The sequence below is a fragment of the Juglans regia genome, chromosome 7 (genome assembly GCF_001411555.2).
Source record: "Juglans regia cultivar Chandler chromosome 7, Walnut 2.0, whole genome shotgun sequence".
In the NCBI taxonomy this organism is placed as follows: Eukaryota; Viridiplantae; Streptophyta; class Magnoliopsida; order Fagales; family Juglandaceae; genus Juglans; species Juglans regia.
In genome coordinates, this window is record NC_049907.1 from 5,820,654 (window position 1) to 5,844,916 (window position 24,263).

General features: G+C 34.8%; 1 protein-coding gene across 4 annotated transcripts; it reads right to left on the minus strand.

Annotated features, from left to right (window-relative positions):
- Positions 1-2,910: 2,910 nt before the first annotated feature.
- On the minus strand, positions 2,911-17,927 carry LOC108985864 (serine/threonine-protein kinase OSR1). 4 transcript variants are annotated; one of them, XM_018958353.2, is made up of 22 exons: positions 17,774-17,926; positions 17,357-17,609; positions 16,526-16,780; positions 15,418-15,542; positions 15,071-15,115; positions 14,870-14,951; positions 14,705-14,773; positions 14,452-14,622; positions 14,295-14,360; positions 12,297-12,365; positions 12,076-12,198; positions 11,850-11,920; positions 11,400-11,636; positions 10,308-10,420; positions 10,078-10,172; positions 9,970-10,011; positions 8,045-8,191; positions 7,922-7,970; positions 7,768-7,829; positions 3,321-3,382; positions 3,180-3,231; positions 2,911-3,111 (listed from the first exon to the last, which is right to left on the minus strand). In XM_018958353.2, the coding sequence occupies exons 2-22, from the start codon at positions 17,513-17,515 to the stop codon at positions 3,106-3,108; spliced, it is 2,100 nt and encodes a 699-aa protein (XP_018813898.2). In that variant the 5' UTR covers positions 17,516-17,609; positions 17,774-17,926; the 3' UTR covers positions 2,911-3,105. The 4 variants fall into 4 exon arrangements, 3 of the variants coding, with proteins under 3 accessions (XP_018813898.2, XP_035548263.1, XP_035548264.1); XR_004802017.1 differs by lacking the exon at positions 7,922-7,970 and having other exon boundaries at positions 7,768-7,921; XM_035692370.1 differs by lacking the exon at positions 8,045-8,191 and having other exon boundaries at positions 17,774-17,927.
- Positions 17,928-24,263: the final 6,336 nt, after the last annotated feature.

Sequence of the window (24,263 nt, forward strand, 5' to 3'; positions counted from 1 at the left end):
TTGGGAAAGAGATGAAAGATATATAATGTTGCATTATTTCTTAGAGATCCATTGCCAAAATGATCAGTCTTGAGATGATCATCGTTTTCTTATGTATGATGAACTTAATTGAGGATGATAAAGAAGAGGTTAATATTCTTTTTCTTTTTTTTTTCATATACATGTATCTGTTCGTTATTTATCTATGAAAGATGTCAGCTTTTCTATGATGAAAGTAAATGAAGCAGAAATAAGTATCTCGGTAGTCGTAAATTTAGATAAGATGGCTTTCTTTGCCTTCGCAAAGTGCAAATCATGCACATATATATGAAATAATTCCGAATCTAATTCTTATGGTTTCAAGAGGAAAGAGTAGCAATATTGAATGCTTCTATTGAAATATTCTTACGTCAAGCCCCAAACTCTCACAATTTGCCAGCAATCTTGTTACTTCAACATACGAAAGCAACTAAAACACAAACTTATTTAGACGTAACAAGCAAAGCATGCTGACACCAACGACACAACTTAATTAAGTAGTCTTGCAGGATGGTGTACGTACTAGTAGAATCTGCAGTTGTTCCCGCTCTTGGTGACCCAGAACCTTGACCATAACCAGAAGCAGACTCTGTGACACGAGTACTTGCCTGCCTGTCCTACCAACAGATTCTAATGTTTTCGCTGCAACAGATTCCAAGCTGGTCACAGCAGAACTAACCGCCGACTCTACAATGCCAGAGCCAAAGCCGGAACCTGTGTAAATTTTAATCGAAAAATCAGACTAGGTTCAAACCGATGGAACCAGTCCGGTTTTGGACGAGACAGGTCTGGAACCAGTTTATAAAATGCAAAAATCAGCCACAATCAGTTTGGTTTCGATTCTATGATTTTTAGGACCGGACCAGTTGACTAGAATGTATATTTAAATTAATTTTTTTAATATTATATATAATATTTTTTATATTATATAATATATATAATAATATAAATTATAATTATCTATAATTATAATTTATATTATTATTATATATTATAATTATATATAAGATATTATATAATTATCACTATGACCTTAAATTATTATATAGTACTAGTAATAATTTAGTATCAATGTATTATTATATAATATATAATATGTATTCCATAATGTATAACATATAATATTAATACATTGACATGCTCTAAGTTAGTAACAAATTAACAATTAATATTATAAATAATTTTCTTTTTATTGCAGATTTTTTATATAACATTTTGTTTTATAGCAGTTTTTTTATTGCAAATTGTTTTTTTACATAACAGATTTTTTGTAACAGAATTTTTTTGACATAGCAGTTTTTTTTATAAAACAGATATTTATAGCAGAATTTTTTTACATAGCAGATTTTCTTTTTTATAAAACAGATTTTTGTAAATAGTAACAGATTTTTAATAAAACAAATTTTTTTAAAGAAGTTTTTATTTTTATAAACAGGTTTTTTATGACAAATTTGTAAATTATTTCATTCAGAAAATCGGATCGAACCGGATCGAAAATCGGTAAAACCGAAAGTACTGATTTATGAGAGTAACCGGTGCATAATCGGTTTAGAAAATTCAAAACCATTATATACCGGTTCAATTCTAAATTTTATCCAAAATCAAACTGATTATACCCCTACTGTCCAGTATTTTGTACACCATCTTGGTGGATGTCTTTATATAGCAAGTGCTCTATCTTGGCCATGCACCTCTTCTCCTATATACTTTCTTTCCTTTAATACTTTTGTTCATAAATAGATCTTACAAAATAAAATTCACGAATTGACGTGACAGCTTACTATACTACATTAAGATTGTAATTTATTTATATATATATATATATATATATAATAGATATAACGTATTTAACTATATTTTTATGAAATATTTGTAAATCTAGTACAACATTACATCATTTAGTAGCTTTAAATTCGATCCTATATCAGCAACCAAAGTTTTTCAAAAGCGTCCCCATCTCATTCAACATGCCATTAATCGGTGAAAAGCGTCCCCATCTCACGGACAGAAAAATTATCGATTTTTTACGAATGAAACGTGACCCCCTAAAATTATTTGCATCCAAGTAAATCAACATTAACGCTCTTAAAGGCTCTATTTATTGTATAATCCCTCAATGATGAGCAAACATATCACATAGTACTTTCATTTGATAAATTTATTTGTTGATCTTGTAGACTGCTCATACAAGCTCATACAGTCCCCAAATGGAGACTGCTCATGCAAACACATACAATTATGTTTAAAAAAAAACTTTAAAATTATAATAATATCCTTTCTAAAATGATATTTTTTTTCTCTTTTACTCTCATTTATTAATGGGACTACACACGCAATCCCCCACTCAAAATTGAAAATAGAATTTCTCATTCAACAAATTATGGCTCCCATTCTACACATTAAGATCAACTTTAAGAGGTGTTATAGCTACAAAAAAATAATAAATAATAAATAATAAATAAAAAAAATCGAAAAAATCTAAAAAATAAATATACAAATTGACATGATTACTTCATATGATACTTTACAGTCTAACATACCACGTCATGTCACATTAGTTGTGATTTTACTTTTGTGTGATGTCTTTTGTGTGGCTAAAGCATATCTCTTAAGGATTTGACAGTTACTCAGAATGGCTACTAGGGTTTAGGAAAGACAAAATGCAAGTAAAATCTAGGCACTCCTGTCAACCTTCCTGTTTATCCAATATTCTTTAATATTTCAATGGAAAAAAGATTATCATACAGAAATAGCACTTGTATTTAATCATATAATATTAATAAATGAGATAGAGAAGCCAAATATATGACTGACATATAGCCCCTTATATTTACAACTCAAAAGCAAACCATAAAGGAACAAAATGCGAAAATCATGTACAAAGATTTATCAACAATGAATTACGTGATAATTAGTTTCTCATCACTACCCCAAGATAACATGACCAATAATATAAACCTGTAGTAGTAAATGACACACCTCTTAGTAATTGTATCTTTGTTTTTTTCCCCTAAACTTGTCAGTACGTATTCTTGAAATTGAATACTTCTTCTATATCCACCCGAGAGCACCAGATAGATAATGGAATCATACCTGAAACTGAAATGTTAGAATGTATACAATCTAAGGCATGTGATAAAGTAGTTATGTAATATATTAACCTGAGCATTTTCTGTTTTTACTTTTTGGAGCTCATCTTGAGCACGTATAAGCCTACACGTAACAAAGAAAGGATCAGGTAATGTTAGCAGTCGAGGGTGACTTAATCACTAAGTCGGCATGTGGTGCATCGATGTTAATACCTCCATTGCAGCTCAGCTATTTCATGAAGCAACTCCTTCTCTCTGTCATGAGCTGCTTCAAGCTGCAATCAGATATCAAAATCCGTACAATCAAACTAAAGCACAATTTCTCATTATACGACTAGAAGCAAGAGGCAAACTGATTGCATTTTCAAATCGTTAACATTAGGGATGAAGTCTGGCCATAGTCACCAAGGGCTGAATGTGACAAACCAACATGATCAAGGTGTTTAAACCAAGTACCTTCAAAGCATGCAGGATCTGGCTGGGTATACACTGATTTAGGGTTAACATAAGGGTGACAATGCCCTGATGTAGGACAGCGCTTAAATAATTCCAAAATTTAGAAGCAGTTAGGTGATTTTAGCGTTTCAATTGTTAGGGTTTCTGCAGCAAACCCTAACAATTATAAGCAAATAGAAGGCAGGATTTCCGCAGCAACAATTAATTCAGAGGTTTTTTGTGTGATAGAATTAGTGTAGAATGGAGTAGAAAGTTTAGAGAAAAAAAGGAAAGCAATTAGGTAAGCCACATTATAGTGCAACTTCTTCCAATAACCATTTTGCTTGTTCTTCAACACCGAGGTGCTCACAAGCTATTGTGAGCTCAAGATGTAAATCTAGATTTGAGATACAGTATCATGCTTGTAAAGGAAGACATCACTAGGTTTACAGTCCATATATACAACAAATTTGATGACTTCAACGAAAATGTATGATCTTAATGCTCCAGCTTTACGACTAAGATCCATGAGGAATCCAATAGTGAACATATACTGATGCCTGTTATACAAGATTATCATAGTCACAGCTCAACTTAGTGGTTGAGCCTTATCTATCGATTAAATAATCTTATCTTTATCTTCTTGATAGGGAGGGTTAACAAAATAAAATTATAATGCTTCTGTAAGTGTTGTTGTACGTATCTATAAAGCTACAAAATTTCTTCGGCCTTGTACAAACTAGATGTGAGAACTTTCATAATGGTAATCATTGTGAAGAAGTACACATGGAGGAACCTCTTGGGTTTGTTGCTCAGGAGTGAGGGAAGGTCAGTTGAAGTAATATCATTGAGGGAAAGTGGTAAAATAAGTTTATTTTAGATAAAGCTTACAGTATTGGAGTTCTAAGATTTGATTAGAGGGTCTCATGTATAGCTTGTTGATAGGGTCATCTTGGGGATTTTCAATGTCACAATGCCATAACAATCCTCCTAGAAAACCAACAGGTCTAGGATAGGTTGGAAGTGCAAAAGACTCTATTATCAATCATTTCAATTGAAAACATATAATCTTTTTTTGATGAATAATTGAAAACATCTAATCTATTAGATGTTGTCTGGCGTTAATGGCTAGCATCATAATCTCTTGAAGTAGACAAATACCACATTTCACAGCGAAAAAGACTCATAAGATTAGAGAAATAGAGCAAAATACTTGCAGTCTTAAAGTTATTAAAAGAATTTAAATGCGACAAGAAATAGAGCCCAACAAAGAAACAAATCTCAAAGCTACTGTTTTAAAAGATCAACTCTTGGCTAAGCAAGAGTAGATTTGGAGTTTCTTTTCTTTCTATATATTTTTCTTTTATAAAAGAAAAGAGAACTCTCATTACGTGGGGAGTCGCCAGGAATTATAGTTCAAAGATTAAAATTGAAGAAAAGTTCCATTTATTGAAAGTGGGGGAGAAAGAGGGTTTCTGCATATAGTTTGGAAGCTAAGAGGTTATCTTTACATACTACTAAGAGGGTATAATGGTATCCATTTTCTTTGGATGTGTATAAAATAAAGCCCCCCAGAATGTTGTGGATTTTTGCTTGGAGAGGTGTACTGAGTAGAACTCTGACTAAAGATAATCTCATTAAAAGGAGGATCACTCTAGTTAATTGATGTTGTATGTGTAAATGATGTGGAAAAAGATAATCCCTTTGACTAAATACTTGCAAGCCCACCAAAAAGTAAACTTAATGTTACTTATCCAAAAAGTAAACTTAATATTGAGCCTTCTATCCTATACTTTTTTTTCTAATCTTGTCTCGATAATTTTTGCCTTCAAGTGTTTTCCGATACATAGCATGGCCTACACTCTAGTTTGATTGTGTGGAGCAAATACCAATTTGCAATTTTAACCTTATACAATGGAAATTTCAACCATGTCGTTTTAATTTTCCCTAACACCATTTAATACTAAACCATTAGTTACCAAATACTAGTTCAAGTATTAAGAGTGATTATCTTCAAAGTAGCTGCATTAACTCATTTTCCAGATTTGACAAGTTCTTTAACATTGTCTCATAAAATCAGTTTTGATTCGATTATGCAATTCTTAACTGACTGCAGTACAAGGATATCATGAATTTCTGAATTGATGTGCTCTTGAGCAAGCATATTATAAGAATAAATTGTTACTAAGATAGGATTACTTAGTTGTTGTACATGTCACCCACTAGGAATTGTAAATAGACGTCCAGGAAACATGGCACTATTGTATAGACATGTTTCCAGGAAATCTGGCCAGGAAACATGGCAGGAAATCTGGCCAGGAAATCAGCCACTAGTGTGTAAATTCTTCTCTATATAAAGATGTACAAACCCTATGGAAGGGGCATTCAGACCAAAATTGACATGGTATCAGAGCTCCTATTCTGATACTCATCAATGGGGTCTAAATCATACGTGGGTGATAGGAACAATTTTTTTTTCTCTTCTGTTTCTAAAAAAAAAATCTGGTTGTTCTCAGTTGGGAGTCAAAGTTATCTATGGTTGTTCTCGGTTGTGGGTGTCCAAAGAAACTCTCGGTTGTGGTTGTTCTCGGTTGTGATTGATCTCTGTCGGCAAATTTTTTTTCTGGGTGGTCGTCAGTGTTGTCTAAGGGTGGTTGTGTCGTCGTCTGAGGGTGGCTGAGTGGTTGTTAGCACTGTTTGTGGCCGTCGGCATCGTCTGAGAATGCTTTTCTACATGGGGATCTAAAGGAAGATACCTATATGTCTCCAACTCCCGGCATGTTTGCTACACTTTCCTCAGATGTTTGTCGACTACGCCGATCCTTGTATGGATTGAAACAGGCTCCGCCTGCATAGTTTGATAAATTTTGCTCTACCATACTTGCTTTTCATTTTACTCAAAGTCTGTATGATTCCTCTCTTTTTCTTCGCAAGACTTCTGCAGGAATTGTCTTGCTTCTGGTATATGTAGATGACATTGTAATTACTAGCTCTGATACTAAATTAATTCAGCAATTACAGCAACATCTCAAGGCCTCATTTCACATGGAAGATATTGGTCCTCTACAGTACTTTCTTGGCCTTTAGGTGCAGATTACTCCGACCGGTATATTGTTACACTAGCATAAATACACGTAGGAGGTGATTTCATTGGCTGGTCTCCAATCAGATAATTATGTTCTTAATCCCTTGGAAGTAAATCTCAAGCTTCATCAGGCGAAAGGCGAGCTTCTCTCAGATCCATCCCTATATCGGCAGCTCATTGGGAGCTTGAACTACCTGACGATTACTCGTCCTGACATTTCTTTTAATGTGTAGCAGGTCAATCAATTTATGCAAGCCCCCCGACATCTTCATTTAGCTGATGTCCGTCTTATTATCCGATATCTGAAGGGCACCTCTACACGCGGGTTATGCTTTCCTAAAGAATCCTCCTTACAATTGGCAGGGTATAGTGATGTTGATTGGGCTGGCTATGCAGATACTCGTCGTTCTATTACTGGCCGATGTTTCCAAGTCCTCCACTGAGTCCGAGTATCGTGCTATGTCTTCCACTTGCTCTGAGATCACATGGCTTCAAGGGTTATTGGGAGAACTTGGTTTTCCTCAGCTTCATTCCACTCCTCTCCATGCTGATAATACCAATGCTATCCAAATTGTTGTTGATCCTGTTTTCCATGAGGGCACGAAACACATCGAAGTTGATTGTCATTCCATCCGTGAAGCTTTTGACAAGCATGTGATTATTCTTCCTCACACTTTCACCACACTTCAAACGGTTGACATCTTCACTAAAGCTCTTCCTCGGCATCGACATTAGTTCTTGATTGACAAATTGATGCTTCTAGATTTCCCAGCATCAATTTTAGGGGAGATGTTACTAAGATAGGATTACTTAGTTGTTGTACATGTCGCCCACTAGGGATTGTAAATAGACATCCAAGAAACATGGCACTATTGTATAGACATGTTTCCAGGAAATCTGGCCAGGAAACATGGCGGGAAATCTGGCCAGGAAACATGGCGGGAAATCTGGCCAGGAAATCAGCCACTAGTGTGTAAATTCTTCTCTATATAAAGATGTACAAACCCTATAGAAAGGGCATTCAGACCAAAATTGACATAAATATGTTATAAAGATTTGCCACTCATGCAAATTGAGAGTTGCTTGATGATTCTTTTGAGAGGGAAAGCACGCAAATAAACCTATATATCATTTACATACCAAAGATTTCTCTGTCACGGCAATATGTGCCGGCATGCCTACTCCATCAACCACACAGTTGGCTGCAGTGTAGGGGGAAAGTAACGAAGTTAACATCATCAAATATCAGTGGATGTTCAAATGTTCAAACTGAAGGGTCATTTGTTTCCTAAACCTGTAGAGTCACCAGCAGCAACTCGCTTCATTAGGCTTAAAATATTATCCTGTTGAAAACAAAATGATAAATACACTCTAATCATAATTAGATTGTAAACTAAAACTATATGGCAAGCCATACCCTTTGAACAATATTTGTCTGCAAAACAGAATGCAACACTGGGAAAAGAGAATAGCCAGCAAGATTTGGTGATGCAGCATCAGAAGGTGGTTGTGTAGGGGACGGTAGAGGTGATGGTAGAGGAATTGGAGGTTGTGGGGTAATCACCTACATAGCCCATTACAAAGAGATTCAGTAAAATAGGACAAACTTTTTTCTCTCTGGAGCATATATGTGCAAACCGTGATCAGCTTAATATATAGCTCAAAAGGCATATAGGCGACCATGGTCAACGTCCTACACCTAACTCTTCTTCGACATCCATTGAATTCCTGCTCGGGTCAACTTAACATAATTACCTTTTAATGCAGATTGCAGCACTTTTATCACATAGAAATGGTGAAAACTGAAAAAGCTACATTTTGCCAACAGCACCAATCCTAGAGTGTAGCAAGGGAAACCTTACAACATATTGAACCTATTGAGTCAAGAAAAAACCTACCATAATTTGAAAGGAAACTAGACTTGCTGAGTTAGAAACTCACCAAAGCACTAGTACGTCTTTTAACAAAAAATGACTTATTATCACACCTGAACTTCAAAATTTGACATAAGTATGTAATCGGCATGAAAATTGTGTACCTCCTCCCCCAATAATTATAAGATGGAGGGTATGGTCAAGGTTTTGAAATGCACGAGTAGCTGGTGTTACCAGTAAAAATAAAAAGGAAAAAACAGCAACTATAGCCAGAAAAGTATCCAGCGAAAGAAAGGATAAACAATAACTAAGACAAATTGATATTAATAATCGGAAAAAAAAAAAAAAAGCAGACAAACATATGATAAAAATTGAAACCGAAGTACAGAGTAAGTATACAAGAGGAACACCTAACTAGAAGAAGTAAAAGATCAAGAAAATCCTGAAAGCTAAAAACGAAAAACAGTCAAGAGGAAAGCCTTGAGTTCCACCTCCGTCCTCTAAAAAGTCTTCAAAACTTCAATCACATGTTTTCTCCAAAGACATCACATTAAACAATCAAGATCAAATTCCACAAGGTTTCACTTTGAAGACTCTCAAAGCTACCTTCCCAACACAAAGAAATCCACCATTAATCATGGCATGACTGGACAAATCCCAAGAAGACCAAAAACAGAGTTCTTAAGGGCATTAGCTAACTCACAAAAAATAAAAGGGGATCAGATTCCTCACTCTCTCCTTATACATACAGCACCAATCAACCCTATGATCTGGCATTTTCTTGGATTATCCAACTACGTATTGCTCATAAATGAGCTTATTTGAGAAGGTGCATCAAGCACCAATACCAGATTGAACCCATGACATCACCCTCCGAATTGTATCTAAGGGGAAATGAGATGTCATTTATTCCAAGGAACACTTTACATAGGCGTTAGTATGAAAGAGCTAACTTTCTATTGTTCTTCATTCCACAGGACATGTTGATAAGGCTAAAGATGCTCTAAGTAAAGAAATATAATATTGGAGGGAGTCTTTGTAATGTAAAGAAATTAGTGAGCAGTAGCAATACAAGGTTCCTGCAATGCAACTCAAGGGTAGAAACAGCCAGGTGACAATGATAGAAATCAAGGAATACAAATACATAGAAGAAATCGCTCGATCGAAGCAATGAGCAATTGACAAGAATGTTGATGAGGGGACAACAAATGTACATTGGGCAGTTTTATACATGAATGATTGATGTGCCTTTTTCTTGTTTTGGTGAATAGCTGTTCATGCAACACCACCAAAACATTACAAAGACAACCAAGGAAAGCCCCAGGGTTTTAGCTCAAGATCAAAAGGGTGGGGTGGAGGAGAGGTAGGTCCTAGTTTAACTTGTGTGTAGAAGGAATGTGAGAGAAAGAGAGAGAGAGAGGGGGGGGGGGGGGGAAATCTAACCAGACCTAGGCACTGTTAAACTCACCTGCAGACTGTGACTCTTTTGCAGTGGAGGAGATGGGACCACCTGAGAGAGGGAAACATATTAGCCTTTGCAAGAATGAGGTATCAGAGCTGGAATCAAAAGAATCACCTTTTCTAAGTCGACATTCTCAGATGTAACTTTAAAACGTCCTTTCTGCTGAACGACTGGTGCCTTTGCTTTCTCATCAAGTTCATCACTGTTTGCTGAAAGAATAATTAAGTTAACTAAAAGTGCAGATATTACATTGCCAGAATATGAGAGAAAGTGATAAAAAATCAATCACATCAATCGAATTAAAATTCAAGATAAGAAAAATAGTAAAAAATTTTTAGCTCTACCTGATGATCTGGATGCTTTAGAAGAAACTTCCGAGAGCACATCATCTGCTGCCTGTGTAACTGTCGCTGCATTGAAACTTGCAGTGTTCTGGGACTGATATTGCAATTTATCGCTGAAAATACCATTATATTTAAGTGATTAACTATAGAAGGAAAAAAACCCGTGAGATATACATCTAATGAAAGGATAACTCAATGCTGTATTTACTGGAAAAGTTTAGTAAAGAGGACGAATCAGTTTTGCATCATTTCTAATGCTAATTGATGAAATTATTCTATTTGTTACTAGTGAAGCTCAAGATTAATAACAGCCATGGGCAAGCCATTAGATTGTATTTATTTCTATACACAATTTTGTTGGGATGAGTACACTGCCAAGTCAGAAAGATAGATAAGAGAACAGGAAAGTTATTAGCAGACATACAATTTTTATCTATCAGATCTGACGTTGTTACCATACCCATTTTTATCTTGAAATTTCAGACCATACAAGATTTCGATTGCTGAGCTTTGGGAATTTCAAAGCTAGTCCAATTTTTATATTTGCACTAGCATGGAAAATACCAGTTTTTTTATTGGCACCGGGTGTCTGGGAACAGCGTCCTAACTAATTCCGATGATACACATGCTCTTGGTAAGGAGTTTCGCACCTCAGTTATTTAAAGGAAAAATCTCCCAATCCAATGGCTCCTAGAGGTCACCTAGTGGGATTCGGACCTTGGACCTTGCAAGGAACATACCATCAAGATCAAGATCTTTACCACTTGAGCCAACCACTAGGGTTTTGGAAAAATACCAAATTAGGAATGAATTCATTTGTAGGACTTCATAAAGTAACCTGCTTTACTCTTTATCACTTAATGTCAGGTTATGTCTTATACTTTTAGCTGTTTATTCTTCCACTGTTCTGAGGTACAATACAATTAAATGAATAGTTGATATTGGTTCAGGAATTTCAATTAATTAGAAAGTGCAATATGATATCTTTCCCAATTAAAATCTTCGATTAAGATGATAATTCACAAACTAAAAGGAGTTGACTGTTCTGGTTATGCCAAAAGGCCTAACAATTATATAGATTAAGAGTCAAACCTCTCTCCTTTAATAGTAACTTCGGGTGAAATCGTGCTGGCTGATGAATTTGCCCTTCCATGATGAAAGGGAATGGTTGTTGCCTCTGATATTTTTCCATTGTTCTCCAGATCAGTCTTTTCAGTCACATTACTTTCAGCATGATCATCATGACGCGGTGAGCAATTCAATGAAATGTGCAGTTCATTGCATGAACTAGCAATGCTAGAGTCATCATCAGATTTGTCGCATTTGATTCTGGAAATAAACAAGACTAGTTTAGACTACTTGGGCATTATCTTAACCAAAAGTTCTTGGCCACAACATTATCTTAGAGAAGAGCAACACTTCCTAGGTAGAAGCAGTACCCTTTATAAGTTTAGAAAATTTCTCACCGTTGAAAAATTAAGAAACTAAGCAAGCAACATGATAGAGCAGAAACATTGTAAAACAGCATTTCAGATAACATACTTGACTTCATTTGTAGTTGAGTCAACTAATGGCAGACGCATTGGTTGATATTGCATAACAGGACTATCTTCCTATAAAACATTAGGATCAAGGTCACTCAGAAACTTCTATAAGTTCAAAAAAGCAAAGGTCAATTTATAAAAGGTGTTAACACAAATATAACTTCCAAAAACATAGTTGAAACGTCATACATCTCCAACTAAAGTTAACTATCGTTGATACATACCATGCCCACAACTTGGTAAGAGTTTTGGAACTGTAATTGCTTTTCAACCACATCTAATGCAGACAAAGAATTTGAGCTCCCTCCTTGATTAACATCAGTTATAGAGTCATCAACGTCCTGAATCTGACATAATGAGAACCATATTCGTTTGTTCATTAGATTTTGCGGAACTTTCAGATATCACATGATTATGTCTCCAAAGAGAAAAGACAGAGCAGTACCAGGGAAGCCTGAGCCTTCACATCTTCAAGATTGAAGTTCCAACCACTAATCCCTCGTTTATATTCATTCTAAAAATAATGGAAAGAACATACAGAAAGCTAGTTACTTCTAGTATAAAAAGATGGTACCAGCATCAAAACATAAAAACCTTCCTCAGAAGTCTAAGATGTCCATATACCAACACTGATACAATCTGGTCATTATATAGATGCAGTGAACACATAAAAGAAACTGGATACTCATCCACAGAGTGAATATACAAGTCATTGCTAGTGACAACCAAACAGTGAAATATAAAGGTTTTATTTGATATCGATATATTAGCCTCTTTTCTTCACATGAATGTCATCCCTACATTCTTTGTTAAAAGTCAAACCATCAGGTTCATCACCATTGAGGGGTCACATGCATACATAAGAACAAGGAAAAGAGGATGACGCTAACCCTTGGAAGATTAGTGAACTTTGGGCTTTTCTAATTTCCATCCATTAATAGCAAATAATATATGGAGAGAGACCCAGAAATTTAAGTTCCACAAGATTTGGATAATTTAAATTGGCTTCAATTAAAAGATTGTGCAATAAGTGTGTGAAAATCAAACTTTTTGTGAATAATCTGTTAAAAGCAACCTTTATTCTGCATGTAAATTAGCGGAAATCAAGTAAAATGGTTATACAGCAGAGAAAGCTAAAACATTAGACATGCATAAATGTGTGTCATATACATCATATATAAATGTATTTACATATATTCCCTTGTCGTCCTTTCATTCCACCTATGCATATGATAGACCTTCGCTTTTCAAATTCCCCCATTTCTTACTGGGAATTCTGCCATTCTTTGGATGATTGTAATTACACATGGCCTTACAATTTCTATGTCTAACACATACATATGTATATACACTCTTAATTAGGTCGTACTTTAGACTTAAATTTTCTTTGGATATTTAGCTTGATGTCTTGCTCCGCCGGTGCCTCTAAAATATATAAAACCAATACAAAAATATAGAGGCATCAAGCATCATTCATATTATCTTTTGTCAGTAGCAGTGTGAATAATATCACACACTTATTAGTAAATACTAAACATCATTACCTATAAGTATGTGGTAAGTTTGAGAAATTATTATGACTGTAAAGAGAGAAAGGCCAGAGAAAAAGGCATCGTGCTGCATTTGACAAGAATGGGTGATAAGAGAGACCAAGTTTAAGATTGTCACATAGATATTGCTACCATTTGAAGCATATATGGATGGATAAACTCCAGATGGAAGACTAACAAGACATACCCCAGCAAAATGATCCTAGGCTGATGGAAAATTAGGCCTGAAAATATAATTTTTTGCCTTGAACAAAAGAAGCACCACAGAGCACAAATGCTCAATTCTTTTGATCTTTGTATGCTCGGATGTCTGCTTTTTGGTGCAACCATATTTCTTCATATCTTAGATTTTCTTGACCGCTTACATTTGGAATGAATCTTTAGGAAAACGTGTCATATACATGCTGTTTACGTTAGGCTTCTTCTCTTTCTGAAAATGGTTCTTCACTTATGAAGACAAAATCTAGGGTTTTTAAATAGCATCTTGAAGGAAACAAGGATAATGAAAACTCTGATGGTGATTATGGGTAAGTTGATTCAGGTGATGACTGGCAAGAGGCATGAAGCAATTTTCATGAAGGCAGCAACTGCAACTCTAGAAAGCATTCCTCAAATGCATTGATCATTTTGGCCTACATTTTCTAGCAATTTCCTGGCGACAAAGGCACACTTAATAATTTTCACAGATTATAGTTGAAATACACAATCAGTCCAAATGTTTCCTTAGGGATTAAACATTTTCCCAGATGAATAAATATTAATTTTTTTTAAACAATAACCAGATGACTCCTAGTCATGTAAACTGATCAAATCAATCTACCTATTGATTACATACCTCAAAAAATATAATATAACACAATTTACTGTATTGATTTAAAGAGAAGAATTCCAACCTGTGAAATTTCCTCCTTCTGTCCATCTGGCATTTTCTTTTGTGCGAGCATGTCTTCCTCCTTTCTCTGTGATGGAAAAAGGATGTTGCTAGGTACAGATTAAAATAGCATAGAAAGGTTATGGCCATTGTCAAAATATAAAAAATGGTAACCTGACCTTTAATTCCTTAATTCGGTCTCCAAGAACAGGCAGGCCCTCCAAAAGTGTCCGTGCAATATAATCATTCGAACGAGCTTGCTTGAAGAAGGAATGCCTCAACAATTTCTTTGCAGAAGGTCGTTTTGAAGGATCCTTTACCAAGCAACTAGCAATCATCTGCTTAAATGACTAAAGACAAAGAAGAAAAGACCAAAAACTGTTTACTTCAACATAACCTAAAAGTGAATTTACCATGTTGTTGACATCATACCTTTGAAAATTTCCTATCCCTTTCATAATCAAGGCCGGGGGGTGCATTTTGCAAGGTCATAAGCAGTACCTGGCAACAGTAAACTTGCTTTAGATAGGTTCAAAGAGCTCCTGGGTGTTCCTGAGAATATGCTGATAAAAGCATGTCACATTTTAATCTATGCACCTTCATTGGGGGATATTTTGAGAAAGGAGCATGACCATGGGCAAGCTCCAATGCAGTTATACCAAAAGACCAGATATCGGCCCTGCAGGAAAAAATATGACAACAAAAAGAGCAAACATAACTGTCCAATGAATGGAAAGGAGGCAATGGGTCAAAAAACAGAGTAAACATTTTAGGAAAACAGTGGAAACTTGGACTGACTTGAAGTCATAACCATGTAGTTGCTCCATTACTTCAGGCGCCATCCTACAAAACAATAATTTGAAATCCTTGATTCTTGAGTTACGTAACAAGAAGCAACAAGTCAATGAACCAAGCCTCATGCTTTTTAAGCATTTGGTTCAGCTTAATTTAGCTGAAATTTTTCTACCATTTCAAAACATTAGTAAGTGCAATAGAGAAGGTACTTCTATTTTTTTCTAAATGGAAAAGGTACTTCTATTGCTTGTGCTAGCTAAGTGTGCACTATTGTCCTAGATAATATCTTGCAGAAGATCATGACTTGGAAGTTGGAAAATGACTATATGCAGATGGTAATAACAAAATACCAGCAAGGTGTTCCAACAAATGTATTCCTCACGCGTTGCCTATCACCTGAATCAAACAGGCAGGCAGAAACACCAAAATCTCCCAACTTGATTGCACCACGTGCATCAATGAGAATATTCCCAGCCTATGACAATATATATAAGATAGTAATGAGCAAGGAACTAGAATACAAAACAATCATGGTAATTGTAGAAACAATTAGAATAAACACGTTAGTAATATAGAAATAACTATGATCCAGCAGGAATTAATTAAAGTAGCACTATGCAATATAAAAAATGTCATTACTCTCTGTGTGGGCACAAGAATGTGATAGAATCTGTCAACTTTCACATCTCTTAAATCACCATTAGTGCACTTTTTAGCTTTATCATGCTATATATACAATCTGAACTTCTTGGACCACATCTATGAATGGTATTTGCGTTTTTCACCACTATGTTACCGTTGCCTTGCATTCTAAGCTAGCCGGGATTGACAGTTCTCCAGGGAAAGCTACATGTTTGACTACCCTAGAAGTAAACTTTTAGCATTCAAGGGTCCACACTCAATATTTTTGAAATTTATAAAAAAATAACAGGCATCAGGAAAAATCAAACTGTCAAACATTTCGTACACTACAGTAGGGCTGGTTGGAGTGACTAAAACCCTGTCTATTCCCCATCCCATATTGGCATGTAAAGGAGCACCCCAAGCCTGCCTTGTACTTCGGTTAAGGGGTACCAGGCACACTCCAGTAAGAGTGGACAAGAGAGTTTCCTGGTTAGAGTCAATTAAAGTTGGATGTCAATTAAAGTCAAAATGAGCAGATGTAAATAAAAGATGGTTGGAGAATGTGCATTGAGGATCAATGAATGCACCTGTAGTAAGTCCCATTCAAGGAACCAATAGTACTCAAGTGAAGGCTAGATAGAAAACTATGAGTAAGAGATCGCATCAGCAACAACGTTATTAATTAATTCGAAACAAGGAACAAGGAAACAACGGTTGAGCTTCCGGACAATAAAGTCTTATGAACATTTCCATGCATGCAAAACTAGCCAAAGAAAAAAAGTTCCCTGCCCAATACGTGATATAAATGAAATGGGATGAAGTATCAATACTCACTTTGACATCTCGATGTATGTGCCCATGATGATGAAGATACTCTAAACCCTTCAACACTTCACGTAGTATCGTTGCTATAACTACCTCTTCAAAACCATCAGGATATGCAGCCTTCAGTATGTGAAGACAAGATCCCCCAGCCATGAACGGCATGACAACCCACAAGTTATGGTCACTGACAAAGGAACAGTGTGATTTAAGGACATTAGGATGATCAACCAAGACCATTGTTTGCGCTTCACGTGAAATGCTATTCTGCGGAGAAAGAATGAAAGAATATATCAAAACAATTCTCGGGAATCACATCCATAATAAGGATTGGGAAAAACAAAAAGGAACCGTGCAAACTTCAATCCAAAACATGTCATACAAACTGCATTCATTCTAGAAAGGTTCCATTGTAATCAAGAGGAAAAGTTTAGTGAAAGAAATCTGAGAAAAACGCTTAGACTGATAAAAATGGCAGATGCACGACCATCTGGAGACTAAAAGATTTCTCCCGCAGATATTAGTGCAATCTGTGCAATATAATTAGTTCCGACATGGGAAAAGCATGATCAGATCAGCATCTCCCAATTTCAGTCCTCTTCTATACATTCAAAAGTTGAACAATATTCCGTAACGACACATAATTTTGATATTGTGAAAATTGCCGAAGCAAACGCTGAAACTTATATCGACCAATTTTGGCAATCAACTTTCCGAATATCGTCACTTAGATATTATTGAGGTAGAAGATTTTCACGAAATGATCATTGATAATTAAAAAAAAAACCACACATAGATACATTGGTCGCTAATTCAATACTGAACGAGGAAATAGTAAGATACCAGATCGCAATTTCCACGTTCGAAATCGAGTATTTTGATGGCGACGATCTCGTCGAAGGGCTTACAGAGAGCGCGGTGCACAGAAGCGCTCACACCCTGGCCGACCTCCTCAAAAAGCGTATAATGCTCGGGTCCAATCGGATACTTCTTCTTCTCCATCTTCCTTCTTCTTTTTTTTTTAATCTTTATTCAATCTATCCAATCACTCTCACGAATCCATTGCAATACAAAGAAGCAATCACAGACGCAGCAGCTAAACAAAAGGAGGAAATCCCAAATAAAAAAAGAAAGCAAAAAATAAGGTAAATGGAATGAACGGCGGAAAGAAAAAAGAAGGGGAAAGAAGAAGATTAGGAAGGTTCATTAATGGAAGGTTGAGGAGGAGTCACATGTACGAGGGAGATAAAAGGAAATTACCAAGCACGAAACTGAAGAAAGAGTTTTAGGAAACCAGGGCATTGATGACGATGACGACGAGATTGTTTCTCTTTCTCTCTCTCTCTAGTCTCCCCCGGCTTTCTCGTGAGAGAGAGAGAGAGACAGAGAGAGAGACAGAGAAACTAGAAAGAGCGAAGCTATCGGAACGCCCCTCGAATAACGTTTGTAATCCAGAGAGCCCGCCACTTGTTCTTGAGCTTTTTTGTTTCCGTTTTAGCAACAAACTCTCACGTGACCTTCCATTTTTTTTTTCATTTCCTTTTTTCATTAATCTTAAGAAATAAGAGTTTTTATTGTAATTTTAGAGTTATACTATATACAGTTATTTTGTATACTTTTTACATATTTCACTGATGTAATTGGTCAAAGAAGTTATTTTGTATTAAAAAAAAGTGACGAAGTTAATCACATTAGTGGAGTATACAAAAAATATGCAAAAATGACTACACATAGATTTTTTATAAAAGTAATGCTACTCATTATATTTTTTACCATCATCTTCTTATCATCTTATGATGTGATATTAATGATTAAAAAATATTTATTATGTTTCACTTGTGAGCATATCATTTTCTATTATATCAAGAGATATTGAGAGGCCAACAACCTAATGGCTTAATGATATATGATTCGGTTCTCCAAATGAAAATTTTAGGTTTGAAACTCTCTATCCCATTGTATAAAAATAAGAAATAAATAAATAAATAAATAAATAAATAAAAGATATTGAGAAGATGATGATAAATAAATTCTTACTAATTACTTTTTTTATTAATCATTTGAATTAAAATGTTGTCAATTGGAACGTATCAAATTACCGAATGTAACCGAGCATGAAATAATTTTAAATGGAGAAGAACAAAATTAAATATATTTTAAATTATAGATATTTTTAGTATGATTGATGTAAAATTTTAAACAATTAGTCCATGGGTAAAGACTTAGGACCGACCATTCATGCCTTTAAAATTGTAACACTTTGGATGTAAATTATGCCATTTCTTTTATATTCATGTTTTTAAAGGATTATGATTATAATATTAATTTCTTTTATAATATATAAGTCATATATCAATTAGGGGTTTAGGGCAAGTGCCGACATCCACTTAGGGGTGTGCAATCGGATCTCATTTTTTCCTATCCGGAACCTGAAAATTCAGGTGAAATAATCGCCCGGATTGGACCCAGGCAGGTAAGATGAAACTAGATCTAGTATGGACACAGTTACAAATCTGATTATCTAACCAGTTATTCGTAATCGGATTTTATTTAAAAAAAACACACACACATAGAAATTTTTATTTTTTTCAAATTTAAAAACAAAAATAATATACAAAAATGATATTCTAAAGAGATCAACATTAATATAAAAATCATGTATGCATGCTACATACGTATTGCAATAATATTAATGGACGGAGAAGATCAACATTAATAACATCTTGATATTATTGTGATGTATTATTATTTATTTTGTTCTTTGTAAATTGATGTGCATTGGGATGTAAACAACAATGTAATATGTAGTATGCATGTATTGTGTGTGGTGATGTATTATTATTTATTTTGTATAAAACAAATAAAAAACATAAAGACCTATAAAAAAAAAAACATTTTGAATTGTTAAAAAGATTTAAAAAAAAAAACCTTTTAAAAAGTGTTTAAAATATTTTTTTACGAAAATTTGGGTATTAAACATAGTATCTAGATTTTAAAAAAATAGTACTATAAAAACATTTTTAAAAAGGTTTTAAAATGTCTTTAAAAAGATGTAATAAACTCGGAGATATCCAGTTACAACCGGTTTACATCCAGTTATCGCCCGGATTTTTTTCGGGCTTATCTGAGCCGATAACTGCCCAATTTTTAAAACCTGAAGCCAGATCCGGTTATGGCTGGATATCCGGATCCGGTTCTACACCCCTATATCCAGCCCACCCAGCCTCGACATCAAACGAACAGGCGGGTGGATAGTTCTAAAGGAAAAAAATAAATATATTGGTGGGATCGGTATGGATCCCCACTCGCCCGCGTATAAAATGTTGGTGTTAAAAAACTCCCTAAATGACACCTTTTGCACTAAAGATTTTAGATTTCTCTCCCATTCACCTCTCTCTCTTCCCTTTCTCTCTATCCTAGCGATATTGTCCTCACCCAGCACCCCTCCTCCTCTTCCCATCTTCTTCTTCATCCCCTCCTCGGATCCACCTCTTTTTAAAAAAAAAAAAATAATTTCCATGACCTATGGCTCTATCTCCGTGGGTCTTCGTCTCTATCATGGTGTGGCTGTAAGTCTGCTGAGAAACCCATGATTATGGCTCGTTTGGATAGCGAGATGATACGAGATGGTTTTAGATGAGTTGAATAAAATATTATTAGAATATTATTTTTTAATATTATTATTGTTTTGAAATTTGAAAAAATTGAATTGTTTATAATATTTTGAATGAAAATTTGAAAGAATTGTATTGATAAGATAAGATAAGATGAGATGAATTGAAAGTGTTTCTGTATCAAAACGGGATCATATCTTCGTGGCCGACGTTGTGAAGTTTTCGTCTCTATGTCACTATATGTCACTCTCTCGATCTCTGCCTTAGGTGGCCGAACGACCTGTGGGCCAGCCTGTCCACCCATCCGATCAGGCAAGGCCACCCTCCTACATAAGATGAGGACGAGAAGCAAGATAAAAAGAAGCCCCCCACCCAAACAGGTGTGGGGGTTGGGATGGCCAGCTACCCACGTGCATAGGACGGGTTGTCGCCTAATATAAACACATTCTCTATTACTATATTCTCATATTTTAACATACTTTTTTAAACACTTAATAGTTACTAGGGATGTTCCCTCCATGTCCAGAATTGGTTGCATATGATGTAACATCAACCCACACAAGCAAATATTAACAACTTATTATTCTAAAATACTATTTATGTTGGATATAAATAGAGAGAGTTATGTTATTTGCAATCTTGGTGTGTCAACACACCACTTGTTGTGGCATCTCTTTCAACTATAAAAATAAAGTCAAAACTCTATTTATTAATTCGTAAGGCTTGTCTCTATATTATCCATTGGGTTTTGGTGTGTCATAACTATTAAAGATGTTACATGTTAAACTATCAAAACTGCATATTATACCCTCAAACTATCAAAAGCCAACACTTTATACCATAATTCAAATAATTATATTGATTGAGATATTATATGAAACTAGATAATGTTGCATAATCTTAAGATGAAGGATTCTTACTGTTGGATTTTTATAGTTTGAGATTATAATTTGCCTACTTTAATAGTTTGGGTTGTGAAGTTCAAAACTCATAATAATTCAAGAGTTTGAAATGTATTTATGCAAAATTATTTTTATACATCAGACTTGGAGTTTAACGGTCACCAAAAAAACAACTCTTCTATGTACAACCGCAATGGGGAATCACAGTGTAATCACATCAGACTATATATTAAAAAAAATGGACGAAAGATTTTCTTCTTTCTCCTTCATCTCTCCTTCTGCTTGTTTGTCCTTCTCTCTAAAGCTTCTCTTATTTTCTTCCACAAAGAAAACTTCATTCCCAATTACCATGACCTTCATCTTTGTAGCTCCAAAAACTTCATTCCCTTCCTCTTTCTTCTTCACAACCTATTTGTTTCTACTTGTTACCCATCTCTCTCTCTTTGTTCTTTTGTCTTTTCCACCTTTTTCAACCTCTCGCAAGTGATCACATCAAAACTAACCAAAGTAGACTGCAACAGAATGGGCTCCACTGGAGAAACCCAAATGACTCCGACCCAAGTCTCTGATGAAGAAGCCAACCTCTTCGCCATGCAACTAGCTAGCGCTTCAATCCTTCCCATGGTACTCAAATCTGCCATAGAGCTTGACCTCTTGGACATCATTGCTAAGGTTGGCCCCGGTGCATATCCCTTGCCTTCAAATTTTTTCCTTTCCCCTTTTTTCTCCCTCTCGTTGGGAAACCATTAATCCATAGGAAATGAGTTGGGATAATTCTATTGACAGCAAAATCTATCAGTGGGAGTCTACTTGACAATTTAGAAGTATTCACTTTTATTTTCATAATCCAATGTGTGAGGGTGAAGTCATATACATTCAAAGTCTTGTCGGTTGTTTTCTACTCAAGAGGATGAAGATGTTCAAGAGCCCACACAGTTGCAATTTTGTTGGCCTCTTTTTTATTTTTTTAAGGATTTGTTGTAATCTCTTATTTCCTCGTATTGTAGTTTAATGCAGGAGATTGTGGACGAGACTAGGAAAGAACATGAGGAAGTGGTTTTCACTGCCGATTCAGTGTTGTTTGAATTTATCAATGGAGGTTGGAAGGAATGTGGGAAGGAAGAACTGAAAGTGAATGTCTGGGATTCGGGGGAATGGAAAGACGAAGGGGAATGGGTGGGGAAGAAGGGGATTTAGTGGACTGAACGCGAAACGATCCCGTTTTCAATTTATCCACGTCATCTCCGTTTTCCCAAAAGAATAAACATCATTTTCAAACTTCTTTATTTTCCATTTTTTGCTCTCAACACAAATAATATTTTCTTACACCCCACTTGGAAAAATCTCGACTTAACTTTACTATATTCAACTTTTCATACCGTTAGGTTCACATGAATTATGTTTACTAGCCTTAAGATATTTTAAACTTATGAGCAATGATGGGGATGTCTTCTTGTCTGTTCCTTTTGATATGTTAATCCTAGAAATGGATGATGTGATGTGATATACTGAAAAAGGCCAATTAAAGGACTTGGGATATGTAATTTCATGCATTGAACACAACCATATGTCATGTCATTACATCATTAATTTTGTTCTTTTTCTCTTATGAAATCTAACATATCTATTTTATAACTTTTACAGTTTTTTTTTTTTAAATACTTGTATCATTTTGTATTCAATTTATTCATGGTTTTTTTTTTTCAAGGTCTAGAGAAAAACATGGAGGTCCTTCCTTTCTCGTAACCTTTCCAATAATTAAGACCCAATATATTTTTTAGAAGTGCCTATATTTTAAAGAAATTTTAAAAAATAAATTCATAAACTAATTTTAAAAAATAAATTCATAAAAAATAAATTCATATTGAATCTAATTTATAATAAAATTAGTTTTATATATTATATTAAACGACGTTAATTTATGAATTTATTTGTGTGAAATATTTTTATGAATGAAATATTTTTATGAATAAAATATTTTTCTATATTTTTTTGTAGGCTTGCACGACAAAATTTGTTTTGCAAATAGCCAAATTTTGGAACGACTCTCTTGAAAAAAAAATGACTTGATTCTTAAGTACTTTTCAATAGTTGTAAGACAGTAAATGCGCTCTTTTGTCGTTACGTTGTGTACGTAAGATTTCAATAACAAATTAGGACTGTAAATAACTATGTTTAATTAAAAGTTAAATAAAATATTATTTTATAATATTATTTTTATTTTAAAATTAAAAAAAATTAACTTATTTATTATAGAATAATGCTAGTCTCACCGCTTGTCCATCCTGCTTGATGTGGCATCCCAGTGGTGTGCAAAATGGATTAAAAAATAGCATTCCAAGTGGCATCCCACTCTCTCTTTCTTCATTTCCCTTTCAAATTCCTCTGTTTCTTTTCCTCTGTTTTCTCTCAACTTAATCCTGAAAATAGGAAGTGAAACAAAAACTTTTATTCTCAGTATTCTTGGGTTTTATCTAAATGTTTGGAAGCCCAGAATATAAAATGCCAAGAAACTGAGATTTTCTTTGTTCCATCAATTGTTTCCTTCTCTCCATTACTTGAGGAAACAGAATGTATTGCCTGCCGATTCGTTTGGTTATGTTCTTGCAACTCAGTCAATTTTCCCCCCTTTTTTTGGGATTAAATCGATTTTTTCCTCTTATATTTTAATTCATTCTAGAGAAGGAAGGAAGGGGGGAATACCGGTTTTTGAGGCGTTTCATTTTTTTTCTGAGATTTGATTTTTCTATATGGTCTTGGTTCATTTTTCCACTGTGAGATTTCTTTGTACAGTTGAAGAATGAATTGAAATTAGCTTCTGTAAATCTTGATTGCCGTATGAAGTTTGTGTGACAATGAAATTAACTTCTGTAAATCTTGATTGTCGTATGAAGTTTGTGCAACAATGAGAGATGGGAGTTCGAAGAAAAGCAAAGGTTTAAAAAATGCCACTTCTCTCAATTTGTTCGCTTTTCCCCTTTTTATGGGTAATGAGATTGCTAACTCTGTATTACTTGGTAAAGCTTTCATGGCCTAGGACATTGATCAAGAAGTGGTTCAACATCAAGAGCAAAGCTGAGGACTTTCACTCAAGCGATGTCCTTTACGAAGGTGATAATGGCCGATCATTTATGTCGATTTTCTGCACGATTTTGATGCGATTAGGGCTTTGGACTCTGGACTTGGAAATATTAACTTTTATATCAACAACGAAAATGGGATTTTTTCAGCAAT